General features: G+C 41.2%; 1 protein-coding gene across 2 annotated transcripts in view; it reads left to right on the top strand.

Annotated features, from left to right (window-relative positions):
• Positions 1–4,203: 4,203 nt before the first annotated feature.
• Positions 4,204–16,805, top strand: part of LOC132586871 (solute carrier family 22 member 2-like) — a 42,782-nt gene continuing 30,180 nt past the window's right edge. The window contains exons 1-5 of one of the 2 annotated variants that reach the window (XM_060259011.1): positions 4,204–4,709; positions 5,235–5,338; positions 6,685–6,839; positions 9,150–9,318; positions 13,096–13,210. In XM_060259011.1, coding sequence (XP_060114994.1) covers positions 4,293–4,709; positions 5,235–5,338; positions 6,685–6,839; positions 9,150–9,318; positions 13,096–13,210 — 960 coding nt within the window. In that variant the 5' untranslated portion in view covers positions 4,204–4,292. The remainder of the gene's footprint in view (positions 4,710–5,234; positions 5,339–6,684; positions 6,840–9,149; positions 9,319–13,095; positions 13,211–16,805) is intronic. The other variant, XR_009556392.1, reaches the window with a different exon arrangement.

The raw sequence follows: 16,805 nt of genomic DNA, 5'->3' as shown, positions 1-16,805 counted from the left end.
AATGCACTGAAACAGCTATGCACTTGGCACATTCTCTCTTTTTTTCCAGACAGAAACTACCATCATCTACATATCATTACTAGGTACACAAGTTTCCAGTGGTTACTCAGTATTAAAACTGTGTTTGCTTATTTGTATGCACAAAGCACAGGAAAGTAGTACAGAATGCAAACCACAAAATCAACTGTGAAGCAAGTTATGCTGTATTGCAATTTATAGATAAAACATAGTCAAAAATTCTCTATTTCTCTTTCTTTAAATGTCCATTATAAATCCAGCAATTGGCATCAAATACAAGAATCTTCTCAAAGAATCCTCTTTCAGTTGCACAAATATAAAGTCAAGATTTTGTGGTTTGCATATTTTTATGTACAGATAAGATTTTATACAGTGAGACTGAAACATTTGAAATGTTGTCTGAAACACAGCAGCCCAGCAACACATGGATAATTTAAAATTCCTGCTTTCCTGGTTTAGCATTTCCTGGTTTAGCATTCCTGGCACATAGTTCACCAGAAGTGTGAGATTCTGGTTCACCAGAAGTGTGAGATTGCTGGCACATAGTTCACCAGAAGTGTGAGATTTCATGCTATAGCAGGAAACCTGGTCTCCCCATTGCTGGGGGAGCCCAGCAACACATGGATAATTTAAAATTCCTGCTTTCCTGGTTTAGCATTCCTGGTTTAGCATTTCCAGCAGCCCAGCATTTCCTGGTTTAGCATTTCCAGCAGCCCAGCAACACATGGATAATTTAAAATACCTGCTTTCCTGGTTTAGCATTAGGAGTTCAGAGTACACATGCCCTTACTTGCACTTTGTGCATACGCTGGCACATAGTTTACCAGAAGTGTGAGATTTTGCCACTTTGTAAATTTAATGGGATTACTGATTATACAGAAGTAGAAGAAGCTCCTGGGTGGGGGAGACTATGGATAGTATGTAGGTCTTTGGTTTGGGAGCTCCCATTTTTTACCAGTATTCTTACTTCAGTTATTTATTACTCTGCTTTCCCACCATCAGTATCCCCCCCCCCCAAAAAAAAATCTTAACCTATTAAGCGTGGCAGCTGGAATTGTGACTGCATTGGAATGACCAGGATTTTACCACAGTTCCTGGTATATAACTTCAGTTCTTGCTTTGCTATTGCTGTGTTCTGTTATTCAGTTTTTTTATGGCACACTGACTGAAAGAGTCACACTAACATTTTAGAACTCTTAAAATGAAGCATCCACAGAAGATAGGATTAAAAAACAGAATGTCTCATTTTACAATGTCTATATATTGTTCATCAAGTCATAGCCAACTTATGGCAACCCCAGCAAGAGGTTTTCAAGGCAAGTGAGAAGAAGAGGTGGTTTGCCATTGCCTTCCTCTGTGGAGTCTTCCTTGGTGGTCTCGCTTCCAAGTACCAACCATGCTTAGCTTCCAAGATCCACTGAGATCAGGCTATGGCATGCAGCCTTCCCTCCTCCCCAAATTACAATTCAATGTAATAAATCAGTTCATGTATGCTTCTTCCTCAAACTAAGCCCGTAAAAAGCTTACACCATTAAATTGTAAATTGTAATAATGGATCCCCAAATGCTCCCCCCCCCCTCATATATCCATGGAGAACATTCCCAGTAACAGACATATCCCCTACATTCCTTTTTTAAAAAAATTAATTTTTAAATTAATTTTTAAAATCTAACTGGATGCTTCCCCTTCTCATGCCCCTCCCCCTGAAACCCTTGAGACTGCCAGGCATAAGGCTGGCAACTGTAGAACTGATTGAGATTGAGATTGTAGTGGGAAACTGAATAAAAATATCAACTCATTGTGCAGCAGCTATTAGAAAGAAAAATTCTTCTTGGAATGTTCTCCATGGATATATGGGGGGGGCATTTGGAGATCCATGTTGGGGATAATTGGGAAAGGGACTGAGAATAAAATAGCTAATATTGTGAAGTCCTTGTATAACTCTGTGGTATATGTAATGTCCTTGTATAGTTTTATGAGCTCTATAGCTCATTTGGAATACTGTTTGCAGTTCTGGTTTTTGTATCTCAAAAGGATATTGCAGAGCTGGAAAAAAAGTACAGAAGAGGACAACCTAGATGTTGAAGAGGACAGGCAATCTTTTACATGAAGAAAGACTGAAGAGTCTAGGACTTTTCATCCTAGAAAAAAGATAGCTAAGGGGGAAATTATAGACATTAATAAAATTATTCATGAGACAGAAAAAGTGGATGAAGAGAGCTTTTCCTCACCTACTTTTTCTGTCTCATGAATAACTTCTGAACTGTCTTTCCTGAACATATTGCTCATAAATGTCACTGAGTGCCCCACAAGTTCTAGTATTATGGGAGAGCTTTTCCTCACTCCCATAATATTAGAACTTGTGGGCACTCAGTGACATTTATGGACAATAGGTTCAGAACAGACAGTTCAGAAACATTTATTTCTTCAATGAGAAATTAAACTATGGAATCACTGCCAGTAAACATAGTGATGGCCACAAAAGGGGGGAGCAGAGATTCATAAAGGCAGGGCTTTTTTTTGAGCAGGAACACAGTTTCGGCTGGCTTGGTGTCAGGGTGCAGCCTAACATGCAAATAAGTTCCTGCTGGACTTCTACCAAAAAAAAAGTATGTGAAACAATGGTGACATCAGGGGTGTGGCCTAATATGCAAATGAGTTCCTGTTGGGCTTTTTTCTGCCAAAAAAGCCCTGCATAAAGGATAGGTCCATAAATGGCTACTCACTATGATGAGTAAAGAGAACCTCATTTTCAGAGCAAACCTCTGAATCCCAGTATTAGGAGGGAACATCAGGGGAAACCCTTGAACTTTACGCTCCATCTGTTGGCCCTCCATGGCAACTGGCTGCTGCTGTCTGAAACAGGATACTGGATTAGATGGACCACTGGTCTGATCTAGGTTATTGATCTCTTTTTGATGTAATTTGTGTGATTCATATGTTTTAATGTAAAATTCATTAAAATAAAGTTTTTAATATGAATAAGAGCACAGGTAATAATAACAACCATCAATAACAGTACTTATAATTTCTTTGCTATTATTTCATAGGAAGGAAAGCAGCATAGTATAGCCTAATCTTGTCAGATCTCTGAAGCTAAGCAAAGTTGGTATTTGGATTAAAGACAACCAAGGAAGACTCCAGAGGAAGACAATGACAAACCATTTCTGCTTTTTACTTGTCTTGAAAGCCCCTTCCTGGGGTCACCATAAGTCAGTTGTGACTTGATGGTACTTGCATACATACATATTATTTCATAGCAAAGTCTTTTTTAATATATCATAAAGAAACAGCACTATCTATCTATTGCATAAATATTTAGTGCTCTAATCCAGTCTGGGTACACAAATGAGCTCTCAGACACTTGATTTGTATATGAGATGTCCAAGCTATATATGGTAAATTGCAAACTCCTTTCTTGAGTCTTGAATCCTATGCTTATTCAAAAGCAGGGCTGTAAAGCAACAAAATTTGTGTTGGCCTTTCCTACCCTTCTGGTCTGTTGCTCTTTTTCTGGCGAACTCTCAGGGTATCGGGTACAGCCACCATTAACACATATGATGCTAAGGAATTAAAAAAACATTTAAAAAGAATAATATTTTTCACATACAAAAATGAATATATATTTTTCACAACAGAAATGAACCATTAAAACTTGGGTTGCCAACATCCAGATGGGCCCTGGGAATCTCTTGGAATTACAACTGATCTTCAGACAACATAATGATTGCTTTGGAAGGTGGACTCTATGACATTATTCTGCATTGAGGCCCCTTCCTTCCCCAGACTCTGCCCTCCCCAGGCTCTATCCCCAAATCTCCAGGAATTTACTTTTATTTGAAAGGAAATATCTAATCATGACTTCATAATGACATAATTAATGATGTAATGGCAATTATTGAAAAGCAGTATTTAATTAACAAAGTTTGCATTGGCCTTTTGCACCCTGCTGCTGCTGTTGCTCTTCCTTAGGCCAGATGAATGCTACATAATATGCTGAGCATGCTCCAATCTATTCAGCCTATGGGGGTGGGGGTGGGGGGGAGAAAATTCCCACACCTCTGTTTTGTAACTGCAGGCATGGCTGATCTCTTTATGCAGCTGTTAATAGTTACACATGACTTGTCAATTTACAAAATGAATTAACATTTTCACTTTGACTTTTGGTCTGATTTCATGCTGCTACTTAAACAACTTTGCTGCCAGTCACATGCAGAGCGGTGCCTAAGAGCACATGCACTCGTGCTTCTCAATGAGCTGCTTCAAAGGCAAGAATGCCAACCTTAGATGACATCTTAGAGCACATTGGGGAGTTTGACTTGTATCAGAAAAAGGCATTTTTTGTCCTATGCTTGCTTTCTGCTGCCTTCACACCCATCTATGTAGGTATTGTCTTCCTAGGTTTTATACCTGAGCACCACTGCCAGAGTCCTGGAGTTGCTGAATTAAGTAGCAGATGTGGTTGGAGTCTTGAAGAGGAATGGAATTATACACTTCCAAAAGGAGAGATCCATGGGGACAGTTTCATGAGTCAGTGCAAAAGGTATGATGTGAACTGGAACACAACTGACCTGAACTGCACAAATCCGCTGGATGCATTTACCATTTACAGGAACAAAAGCAATATTCCTCTTACTGCTTGCGAAGATGGCTGGTTTTATGACTTCTCAGGATCATCCATTGTAAGCGAGGTAAGAAACTTTAGAAAAATCTATGTGCCATGGAGCCCCAAATTATTCAGAAAGAAAAGTATTGCTTGTATATGTTCAGTAGAACCTTAAAGACTAACAAAATTTGTGGCAGGGTATGAGCTTTCATGAGTCACTGCTCACTTATTCTGAAGAAATGCCACAAATTTTGCCCTGCCACATATTTTGCTAGTCTAAGGTGCTACTGAACTCTTGCTCCTTTCTACTGCTACAGACAAACATGGCTACCCATCTTGATTTATGTATATGTTCAGTTATGCCTAGAAAGACCAAATATCAGAAACTGATTTGAGGGGGTGAGGAGTGGGAACATACTTTGGAAGACAATCCTCCTGGAGGGTTTCTGACTGATTTCACTGTATCTTGAATTCTTGCTGAACCCTAACAGGAAGAATATGCCAGTAGCATCTTCAGGCTAAGGATGAAAGTTGTTACTGGGCAAGATAATAGAAGGACTGAGATAAATTTTCTTGCATTATTCTGTAACATTGATATGTGTCTTTTTAGTTTAACTTGGTGTGTGAGGATGCCTGGAAACTGGATCTATTTCAATCATGTGTGAATGTGGGATTTTTCGTTGGTTCCATAAGCATTGGATACATGGCAGACAGGTAAATCAGGTTTTATACATCCAGGTGGGGTATTTATTTCTTTAATAAGAATAAAATTTTAAAAAATCATCCCTAGACTTTTATGCTGAAGAATTGCTTTCAACTGAATTTTGAGTAGGTCACTATGTCTTGGGGTAGGTAAAACATTTGCATTGCTGCTTGCTCTCAATATAGCTGCTTACTTTCCCACCATTTCTGGTGAAGAGTTTCATCTCACTTTAACATTTGTTGGCCCCCACCATTAGTAAGTGGCTCAATTCAAGCCTAGTCTGTCCACTAAGGGGAAAGATTTATGCTAATTTACAAGAAGGAGAATGCACAATTTTGTTTTGAGAGCACCAAAGTGGCCTTAAAGAAGCATGGTCTTCCATGATGCATATGGTTTTTACTTTTATCACCCTGTCATCTATGTAAATAGATTTTTTTCAAATTTTTGGAACCCTAGGAAAGTCTGAAAAATTAGTTAATGGATTTGCTAGTGAAATTAATGTGATGACTCACTGTGGCTTAGTGCCAGATCATCTGATTTTCATGAAGAAGGCCACAGGTCCAACCCCGGTCATCTCTGGTTAAAAGGATTAGGTAGCAGGTGGTGTGAAAGACCTCTCCCTTAGACCCTGGAGAGCTGCTTTAAGACAAAATAGATAGTGCTGACTTTGACAGACCATCTGACTCAGTGAGGCAGTATTCTATGTTCCAGCATACTGCCTTCTATTCTCTGGAAAAAATATGTCATCCAGCCTACAAGAGAGCATACTGTGGCATGTGACTAGCAACATGTGAAATAGGGTTGCCAGGTCTTACCTGGCTGCCAGCAGGGAAACTTCCCTCATGTGCGCTTTGTGCCCGCAGCATGATTATGTCACCTGGAAGTGATATAATTGTGCTGGGCACATTTTGGTATAAACTTTGTGGTGCCATAGAGGGTTTTTTTTTACCAAAAATGCTAGAGCATCCCTATGCAGTATCCCTGGCATGATTACATCACTTCCTGGTAATGCAATTGTGCCAAGCACATTGGGCACTAATAGAGCTCTTCAGAGGCAGGGCTTCCCTGCTGGCTAATCCTGTGACGGCAGGTTGGAGGCCCCCAAATTGGGGGGAGATCCACCCGCAGTGGGAGGCCGGGAACCCTAATGTGAAGCCAAATGGTATTCAAACCTGGTGTTGGAATTATGATAAACTCTTGAGACTAGCAGATACCAGTTGTTTTCTCAAACAAGCAGTAGGAAGATAAATAAAGTGCTTAGGAAATATAGATGGGAAAAACAATCTAAACAATTATGGGTATTTTGCAAGGGGGGAAATTATATGTATAATAATGATAGGTGCCTTTTCCCCTGCAGGTTTGGCCGAAAACTGTGCCTGCTAATTACCATACTTGTCAATTCTGTCTCGGGTGTTCTCATGGCATTTGCACCCAACTACACATGGATGGTAATCTTCCGGTTGGTACAAGGACTGGTCAGCAAAGGGGGCTGGTTAACAGGCTATATCTTGAGTAAGGCTGTTTACAGTTGCATGATCTTGTAAAGAAAGTAGTTTTTATCTGACAACATTGAGCCTGTGGAATTATGAGACCAAATGGGCAATACAAGGAAAAATACATGCAAGCTAAATAATCTATTAATTAAATTGCAAGCTTTAATCATTTTAGTTTTATTGGTAGATTAGTGTGTACAATTCATTTTAATTGGAGGGGCTGATATTGGTGCAATTCTTTTAAAGATTTGCTTAGTTAATGTAATAAATAATAAAATACATTAAATTGACAAGAATTGATACCCTTTATTGATTATAAATTAATTTACACTCCATCTAGTATCTCAAAAAGGCACCCATATTAACAATGTATTGAAATTTAATAAGTACTAAATATAACAATTAAAATTTAATAACAAAGATTTTCAGTTGGCAATCCTATCTAACCTATTATTGAAATAACTTCTAATGGTTTAAATTGAATGAAGATAAAAGTTCGATTTCACAGAAATATTTTCATTTTAATTCGAAAGTAGTTTTCATTTGATACATCACTTTGCATACACTGATATGGTGGACCACTTCCCCTTCCCTCCCTCAGAGGCAATTTTTTTACTGTTTTTCTGTCTGTTCAGACTGAACAGCCCTGGTAGTGTGTTTTCTTCTCCCCTGAAGAAGCTCTGACTATCCCGCCCTGTGTCAGTAATCTATATATTGACTATTTGCTCAGCCCAGGAACCTGAGGGAAGGGTTAGGGTCATCCTTTAACTTAAACCCTTGAAAATGGCACTTGAGATGTTTTTAAAATTCAAAAAATATCAAAATATATTATTTGAAATAGAGGGGAAAGTTCAGGTGAATTCCGGGTATGAAATTTCTGAGATAAAACCGTTAAGGGTTTTGTTTTTGTTTTGCAGTTTCTTGAAATTTTATACTGAAATTCTTTTGTTCAAGTATTTTTCCTTAACACTCCAGCACACTTTCTTTAAGTATCTTTCAAACTCTTTTGGTTTTCCAGAAGGCTGGTACACTATTTTCAGTACCCAAACCCCTTCCCTTGAAACACCAGTTTTTGACTGACTTTAGGAGTCCTGTGGTGCAGTGATAAAGCTGCAATACTGCAGTCTGAGCTGTCTGCTCACAACCTGAGTTCAATCCCAGCAGAAGCTGGGTTCAGGTAGCTGCCTCAAGGTTGACTCAGCCTTCCATCCTTCCGAGGTCGGTAAAATGAGTACCCAGCTGTAGATGACTAGGGAAGGCAATGGCAAACCACCCCATAAAAAAGTCTGCCATGAAAATGTCGTGATGTAACGTCACCCCAGAGTCGGAAATGACTGGTGCTTGCCCAGGGGACTACCTTTACCTTTTTAGGTCTCTATGGGCAATCTTTATTTGCAGCAGGCCATGGATCTCAGAACTCTTCAGAGATAACTCTGCCTGTTCAACTGGGTAGGGGATAATCTTCTCTCCCTAGAAAATCTTTCTCTTTTCCATGGTCTGAATGGGAACCTCCACACACTTCCCAAACCTCCTAGCCACTTTTTGCCAGTTCTCCTGTCTGTGTTTAACTGCTCTCAGCTAAGGATGAAATCAGACTCTCTCAGGCAAGACAGAATTCTGACTTTCTTCAGTGAAGGCACAGATCTGACTGACTCTCCTCAGCCTCCAGTTCTCTCAAGACTGTCTGCTCAGCTGATGTTGTCCAAGCAGATTGCTCAGAGCGGCCTGCCAATCAAGGCTCTCTGCCTCTGTAAAAAATTAACCCTTCTCATACCTTTACTCTGTTTGTACAGTACTTTGGGGCTTTTAAAAATGTGCAGCTCATCACAACTGTGTTTCTTTTTATAGATTAAAAGTAGGATATGATCTCCTTACATTAAGGGTACCATAAACCTTACATCAGGGTACATAAACCTTACATCAGGGTTAGGGTTCAGTCCTAACCCTAACCATAAACAGTAGGTTCTAAGAGGTCTCCCATTCAGTTCTAGGTCAGGCCTAGCACTGATAAGAGGTGGAATATATAAGACATCTTCAAACTTTATTCTGAGCTCCTGATGGATTAATTAGGATTATATATTTTCTGTCATTTTGGGTTGGGTCATGAAACATAATGAATTTGCTGTGTTTTATTTCTAACTAGAAATACTCTGCATCGCTTTGTAGAAGCTTCATTTTGAAAGATCAGTGGTTTCTCATACTAGAAAATGTTTTTACTAGTTTTGAGTGTATGGAATCTATGAAATTCAGTGTGGCTTGATATATGGGATCTAGATTCTGTGATCAGATATATTTATTCTACTGTGTCAATTTCTCTGCTTTTTTAAAGTTACAGAATTTGTAGGTTTGAGCTACAGAAGGACAGTAGGCATTGTTTACCAAGTGGCCTTTACGGCTGGACTCCTTGTACTCACTGCCATTGCTTATGCAGTTCCTCACTGGAGATGGCTACAACTTGCTGTTACGCTACCAAACTTCTTCTTCTTGCTGTATTACTGGTAAACAAGATTTCTCCTACATCTCCCAAATAAGCATCACAGTCAGAAAATGCATCCAAATCTATAGCTGTAATTAAAATACCATATTTTTTGCCAAAAATATAATGAACTTTGATCCAGATGTCACATGTCCTACATTTGGACTCAAGCGGATATAATTTATTTATGTATTTATTGTTTTTACTCTTTTTGCAACCAAAGACGTAAACAGCCAATCCTTATCCCACAATAAATCTCATTCCACAGGAAAACATGGAAGAACTTAAAAGTGGCCACTGCAAAAGTTGATAGGGATATTATGGCATATTTTAAATATGTAAAATGCTGCCTACAGATGAATAATTAGAGACTGCAAAGATTCAAGTGGGTAGTGATGTTGGACTGAAGCAATAGAACAAAGTTTGAGTTCAATGGCACCTTTAAGACCAACAAAGTTTAATTCTGGGTATAAGCTTTCATGTGCACACACACTTCTTCAGATACACAATAAGAACATATACAGAAATATTCAAGTAATGTTTTGTGGATCATTAATCAATTTGGTAACTGTTTCATTCTTAGCTATAACTTCCCACCCTTCGCAAATGTGGATGAAATTATCAGGTCTTCTACCCCTCCCTCACGCAGAAAAGCTTTTCTCTCAAATTTAAGAGGGGGGGGGGGAGAGTCACAAAGGAGTAGGAGCCGTAATCTCCCTATATGCTCAGCTTTTATAAAAAAAAACCAAAAAACATTCCTCCACCCCCATCCCTGCATTGCATATAACCAGGTAAGGTATACAAAACCAGGTCCTCCCAAGACTCCTTTTGGACAAGCAGGCTGTGCATCACAGAGAAGGGGACACAACATGCTCAGTCTTTTGGCTGTATTGCTGCCCCCCTTCCCACTTTACAGAGAATACAAGGAAAACATTTGCCTCTTTTCTGAAAGACTCCAGGTTTTGCAGTAGGTTAAATATCCCCTGATTGCTAGCGCTCAGTAAGCCAGCAATGTGAGGGGGAGGGGAGGTGGAACTCTGTGTACAGAAATACCAGTCAGGAATGACAGTATGGCCAAACACCTATCAGGTATGTATCTCCTAATTCACTATATCCCCTTCTTGCCCCCTCCCTACCCATCACTGCCCCAGGAAAACAAAAACATAAAGACACCATCAGGAAAAGAGAATTTAAAGCAGAATGCAGTCACACATTTTACAGCCCCATCAGAAGAATAATCAGACTTGGTCTACTCAGTTCAAGTCCAAAAGTCAGAAAAAATTTCTTTCAGGTTAGTTTGTCTTTCCAAAGATAAAATCACTCATTTTTTGGTTAGCAGTTATCTGAATGCAGAGGTCTATTAAACTACATTAATCTACCAAATGTCTTTAGAACCTCTTTAAACTTATGCTTGTTGTTTTACCTTGCAAAGGGAGACAACCAAAACAGGTCAAATAAAGGCACAGAATTCCTGAGGGCCATCTCTTCCCCAGGGGGTAGCTGCCAGCATACCTGTGGCAACACTAGTCCACTCCTTAATGAGTTCCAGAGGTGGGGAGGTAACCAAAAGACTGAGAATCAGGGCTGTATGAGTCACCCTCATGCTAGCATCCCCAATAACCACTCCATCATGGCCTGAACAGGTCACAAAGAGCTACAGGAAGGCTGTGATGGATAGGTTGGACAGAATGAATTGTAGGCCAGCAGGAACAGGGGCCAGGCCCTATGCATGTTGCAGCTGAGAGGCAGGGAGGGGAGGGGCCATGGACTGTGGGGTATTGTTCATAGCACACCTGTGCACCCTCTGCCAAAAAATAATGGGACCTGAAGCAACTGATGCCTAGCACCCAAAGGCCAACAATCCTCTCTCCCACAGCTCCTTGCAAAAGGTTCAGGGTGTGAAGATGGTCCACAATATCAGTATCATATGTCATGGCAAAGTTGCCAACCTCCTGGTGATGACTGGAGATCGTCTAGGTTTACATCTGATCTCCAGGTAAAAGAGATCAGTTCACCTGAAGAAAATGGTCACTTTGGAAGGAGGTCTGTATGGCATTATACCCCACCCTCCTCAGGATTCACCCCCCAAATATCCAGGTATTTCCCAACTCAGAGTTGGCAACCCTAGCAAAGAGGTCTGCAGAAAAGCAGAGGATAGCAGCTGAGTTGGGTCTACCTGTATCAGGCAGCCCCTCAGCTGCAGCCCATGTCCACAGCCACTTCACTTCTCCCCCCCACCCCAGCTTCACACACTGGGTGCTGGGATCTGTTGCCTACCTACTGAGAGGAGCTGCTGGTTTACTGCAACCAGCATTGTTTCTATAGCCTGAATGCCCACAGGCAACCTGCAACCACCAGGCATCTTCGCAGACCTCATGGCCAAGTTCCTGGACAGCAGGCACGATGCACAGAGCTTTGTGGGATATGGCCTCAACTGCTTGTTGGCCTCCTGACCACAGGTCAAAAGATGCACCACCTGCACAAAAATAAAATACAGACATGCACAGTGATGGCAAACACCATCCTGTGGAGGGGGGAATTCACCTGGAAACCCCCCAAGGCAGATGCTTGTGCCACCAAACTACACTGAGCTGACCTGTGTAGAAGTTCTCAGCAAATGCAAATAATCACTCTCTCCACCACAGCAGTTGTAGCTACTGTATAGGGCTCTGATCCTGCAAAGGAATGAGTCCCAGGATTGCTCAGCAAGCAAACCCACCAAGGAAGGTGGGGCTACTGCCAAATACTCCAAACTACCATTGAGCCCCATCCTCCACTTGTGGGGGTTCCTGGCAAAGGGATGAGCTAACAACCCAATGCAAAGCTGAAGGTATCCCCTACCTAGCAGTGTATGACAGGGGTTATGGTGCTGGGGGGGCAGTGGCTTTGGCCGCACCTGCACAAACACAATGCTGGGCTTGGTTGTGGAAGTTAGCATTGCCAGGGTGGCACCCAGCCTGGTGCAAGAGGAACAGGAAGGCAGTCTGGAATTCTGGCCATTACTCACCTGTCAGTGCATGGTTACCTCTTTGGGTTGAGCTTCCAAAGAGAGGGTGCCTGTTAGGGTTCTGCAGTGAGACATGTTAGCTACATGGTATGGACTTTGATCTCCTTCTTGCATATTTGCATTCCCAAGCACCCAGTAGTGTTAAGTGCCTGCTCTGTGCTTTTCCTGTCACCAAAGTGCCATGCTAGTCTAAATTTGGATGGCAGGTAGCTCTGAGACAGAGTCCTGTGTTGTACATCCTGCCTAATGTGTTATGGTTGGCTGAGGGGTTTGTAGAGCTGAGGGAGACAGTGTTTGGGTGCTTGAGAGGGTGTTGGGAGGGGGGCAGTATTTGAGTGCTTGGGCTACCACAAAAGAGAAAAATGATTTGTTTCACCCATAGTTAGCATCCTGTGCTCCTCTGAGCATTTGGGGCATGGCCGTGCCAGTGGGTGATTGGGGGCAATCCCAGGCTGAAGCAGCTCAGAGAGTCAACTAACTCCTGCTACACACACCCAGCCCTCCCCCTGCCATACCAGTGCAAGGGCCTATGACCAAGGGTGGCACTGAGGCACTGCTCTGATGTAACTCCTACTTACACTGGCTTATCTCAGAGATACCCGAGCATAATGACTAGTTGGCTGCCTGGGCACTTTCAGCCCCCTCTCCTGAAATGCAGTCAGTGTGGGAATATAGATGCTTTTTGAAATCTTTCTTGATGCTTAGACCAGTTCTCACTTGATCCTACTTTGTTGCAGAAAGTGGCATGTATTTTACTATCAGTTAATGATGCCTAGTTTCTTGGTTTTTCAGGTGTCTTCCAGAGTCCCCAAGATGGCTGATAGCCCAGAAGGAAAATGACAAAGCTCTGAAAATAATTAGACATATTGCCAAGGGAAACAACAAAAAACTGCCTCCAGCTATGGAGGTAATTGGTTCACAAATGTAGTGCTAACCCGTAGTTAGGCCATACATTAGCCACCGTAACAGGCCTCTATTTGTATGTGATGGGCATGAACATGGCTTGTTTGTCTTGCCCACACATTTACTCCTTTTTCCTGTTTTGTTCAGAGCATGACAAAAGATGCCAGATTTTGGAAGAACAAAGTAGGAGTCAAGATGCACCTTTAACACCAACAAAGTTTTATTCAGAATGTAAGCTTTCGTATGTGCATGCACACTTCTTCAAACGAGGAATCAGGTACAGTGAGCAGAGCTACATATAGCTGGTAGGCAGGGGTTCAGAATGCAAAATGGTACAAGTTTAAAATCCAATAACAGTAAAATTAACAAATTAAACAAACCTTTGATCTGGGTAGCATGAGTGTGAGAAACCAATAAAACAGTAACATGTCGAAATGTTCTGCTCACTGTACCAGATTCCTCGTCTGAAGAAATGTGCATGCACACGAAAGCTTCCATTCTGAATAAAACTTCATTGGTCTTAAAGGTGCAACTTGACTCCTACTTTGTTCTACTGCTTCAGATCAACATGGCTGCCCACTTAGATTTTGGAATACTTCAGTCAGATTCTTATCATGACATTTTTTTTAATTAAAAACTGTAATATTGAATCTTGGTTTTGTGAGGTAGAAACAAACTCCAGTTTGACCAGGCACCTATATTCAGACATCACAGCAAACTGGAGCTTGCTTCAAGGCTTCACAAAATCCAGACGCTTTTAGTCATGCTCTAAACATAAAAAGAAAAGGAGAGAATGAGAATGCAAATATAACAAACAAGTCACATTTCTGTCCATCATAAATAAAATGAAGTTGGCCATGATGACTAAATATAACCTAAACCAGCATTCAAAAAGAACTGACTAAGCAAGCAGAGTAGCACCACAGGAAGTCATCAAATCACTTAATGGAGAATAATTGCCCTTTCCACTCAGCAAAACATTGTGCTGCAGTATTTGAGGGACCAGTGAAATGCTTCAGAAACATTTGTATGATTTCCAGCTCCAGGTTGGGAAATTCTTGGAGATTTGGGGAACAGCCTGGGGAGTGTGGGATTTAGGGAGGGAAGAGACTTTCGCAGGAAATAATGATAAATAGTTCACCATCCAAAGCAACCATTTTCCCAGGGGAAAATTTCTGTAGTCTGAATATTAGTTTAATACTAGAAGATCTCCTGGCTGCACCTGGAGGTTGTGTTTCTAGATTTTTCAGTATGCGTGTCAGATATGGAACTATTTATGTAATTTTTTTGTCCCCCCCCCAAAAAAAATTCAAACAGAAGAAGAGTATTTATACCCCGCGTTTCTCTATCCTAGGGAGTCTCAAAGCAGCTTACAATCACCTTCCTTTCATCTCCCCACAACAGGCATCTTGTGTGAGGCAGGTGGGGCTGAGAGAGTTCTGAGAAAACTGTGACTGACCCAAGGTCACTCATCAGGCTTCATGTGGAGGAGGACTGGGACATCAAACCCAATCCTCCAGATAAGAATCTGCTGCTTTTCTTAGCCATTACACAGTCTTTCCTGCAGCAAAGGGGAAAAAATCTAAAATTCAGCCATTCAAAAGAGGGAGCAGGGCATAGACAGCTGATTGGAAAAAGCCTAAAGAAGCCAAAGTGGCTCCATGGACAGCTCTCTAAAGACTTGAGAAATAAAAAAGACTCCTTTAGGAATTGGAGGGCCTTATAACCAAGGATGAATATAAACAAATCACCAGTGCTTGTAGAGAAAAAGTTAGGAAATCTAAAGCTCAGTATGAGCTTAGGCTGGCCAAAGATGATAAAAACAACAAAAAAAGGGTTCCTTTCTTATGTTCAGAGTAAGAAAAAGAGCAAGGATACGGTAGGCCCATTGCAAGGGCAAGAAAGTGAAATTGTAACAGGTAATGAAGAGAGGGTGGAACTGCTCAATTCCTACTTTTCCTCAGTCTTCTCTTCTGAGAGAAACAGTGCTCATCATGGCAAAAACAGAACATATAAAGAGGGTATGAAGTTCCAACCTAGGATCAACATAGGGGTAGTACATAAACACCTAGTTTCTTTAAATGAAACTAAGTCCTCAGGGCCAGATGAATTGCATCCAAGGGTTCTAAAAGAGCTTGCGGATGTAATTTCTGAGCCTCTGGCTATTATTTTTGAGAATTCTTGGAGAACAGGAGAGGTGCCGGAAGATTGGAGGTGGGCAAATGTTGTCCCCATCTTCAAGAAGGAGAAAAAAGAGGATCCGGGTAGCTACCGACCCATCAGCTTGACGTCTATACCTGGAAAAGTTTTAGAACAAATCATCAAACAGTTGGTCCTGGAACATTTAGAAAGAATAGATGTGATTACTAAGAGGCAGCATGGTTTTCTCAAGAACAAGTCATGTCAGACTAACCTGATCTCTTTTTTTGAGAAAGTTACTACCTTGCTGGATCAGGGGAATGCTGCAGACATTGTTTATCTTGATTTCAGTAAGGCTTTTGATAGTGTTCCACACACTATCCTTGTTGACAAGTTGGTAAAATGTGGTTTGGATCCTGTTACCGTTAGGTGGATCTGTAACTGGTTGACAGATCGCACCCAAAGAGTGCTTGTGAATGGTTCCTCATCCTCTTGGAGAGGAGTAACAAGTGGACTACCTCAAGAATCTGTCCTGGGACCTGTTTTGTTCAACATCTTTATCATTGATTTGGATGAAGGAATAGAGGGAATGCTTATTAAATTTGCAGATGATACTAAATTGGGAGGGGTTGCAAATACAGTAGAAGACAGAAACAGGATACAGGATGACCTTGACAGGCTGGAAAACTGGGCTAAAACCAATAAAATGGATTTTAACAGGGATAAATGTAAAGTTCTGCATTTAGGTAGGAAAAATCCAATGCATGGTTATAGGATGGGGGAGACTTGTTTTAGCAGTGGTATGTGCAAAAAGGATCTAGGGGTCTTAGTGGATCATACGCTGAAAATGAGTCAACAGTGTGATGTGGTGGCTAAAAAGGCAAATGCAATTTTGGGCTGTATCAACAGAAGTATAGTGTACAGATCACATGATGTGATGATATTGCCTTACTCTGCTCTGGTAAGACCTCACCTGGAGTATTGTGTTCAGTTTTGGACACTACATTTTAAGAAGGATATAGACAAGCTGGAACATTTTAAGAAGGATATAGACAAGCTGGAACAGGATATAGACAAGCTGGAACAGGAGGGCAACAAAAATGGTGAGGGGTATGGAGACCAAGTCCTATGAGGAAAGGTTGAATGAGCTGGGGATGTTTAGCCTGGAGAGGAGGTGGCTGAGAGATGATATGATCACCATCTTCAAGTACTTGAAAGGCTGTCATATGGAGGATGGCGTGGAATTATTTTCTGTGGCCTCGGAAGGTAGTACCAGAACCAATTAGTTGAAATTAAATCAAAAGAATTTCCAGCTCAACATTAGGAAGAACTTCCTGACAGTTAGAGCAATTCCTCAGTGGAACAGACTTCCTTGGGAGGTGGTGGGCTCTCCTTCCTTGGAGGTTTTTAAACAGAGGCTGGATGGCCATCTGACAGCAATGAAGATCTTGTGAATTTAG

Source organism: Heteronotia binoei, chromosome 1 (assembly GCF_032191835.1).
Source record: "Heteronotia binoei isolate CCM8104 ecotype False Entrance Well chromosome 1, APGP_CSIRO_Hbin_v1, whole genome shotgun sequence".
Taxonomy (NCBI): domain Eukaryota; kingdom Metazoa; phylum Chordata; class Lepidosauria; order Squamata; family Gekkonidae; genus Heteronotia; species Heteronotia binoei.
Note: the sequence above shows the minus strand (reverse complement) of the source record. Positions and strands in the feature narration are given on the sequence as shown.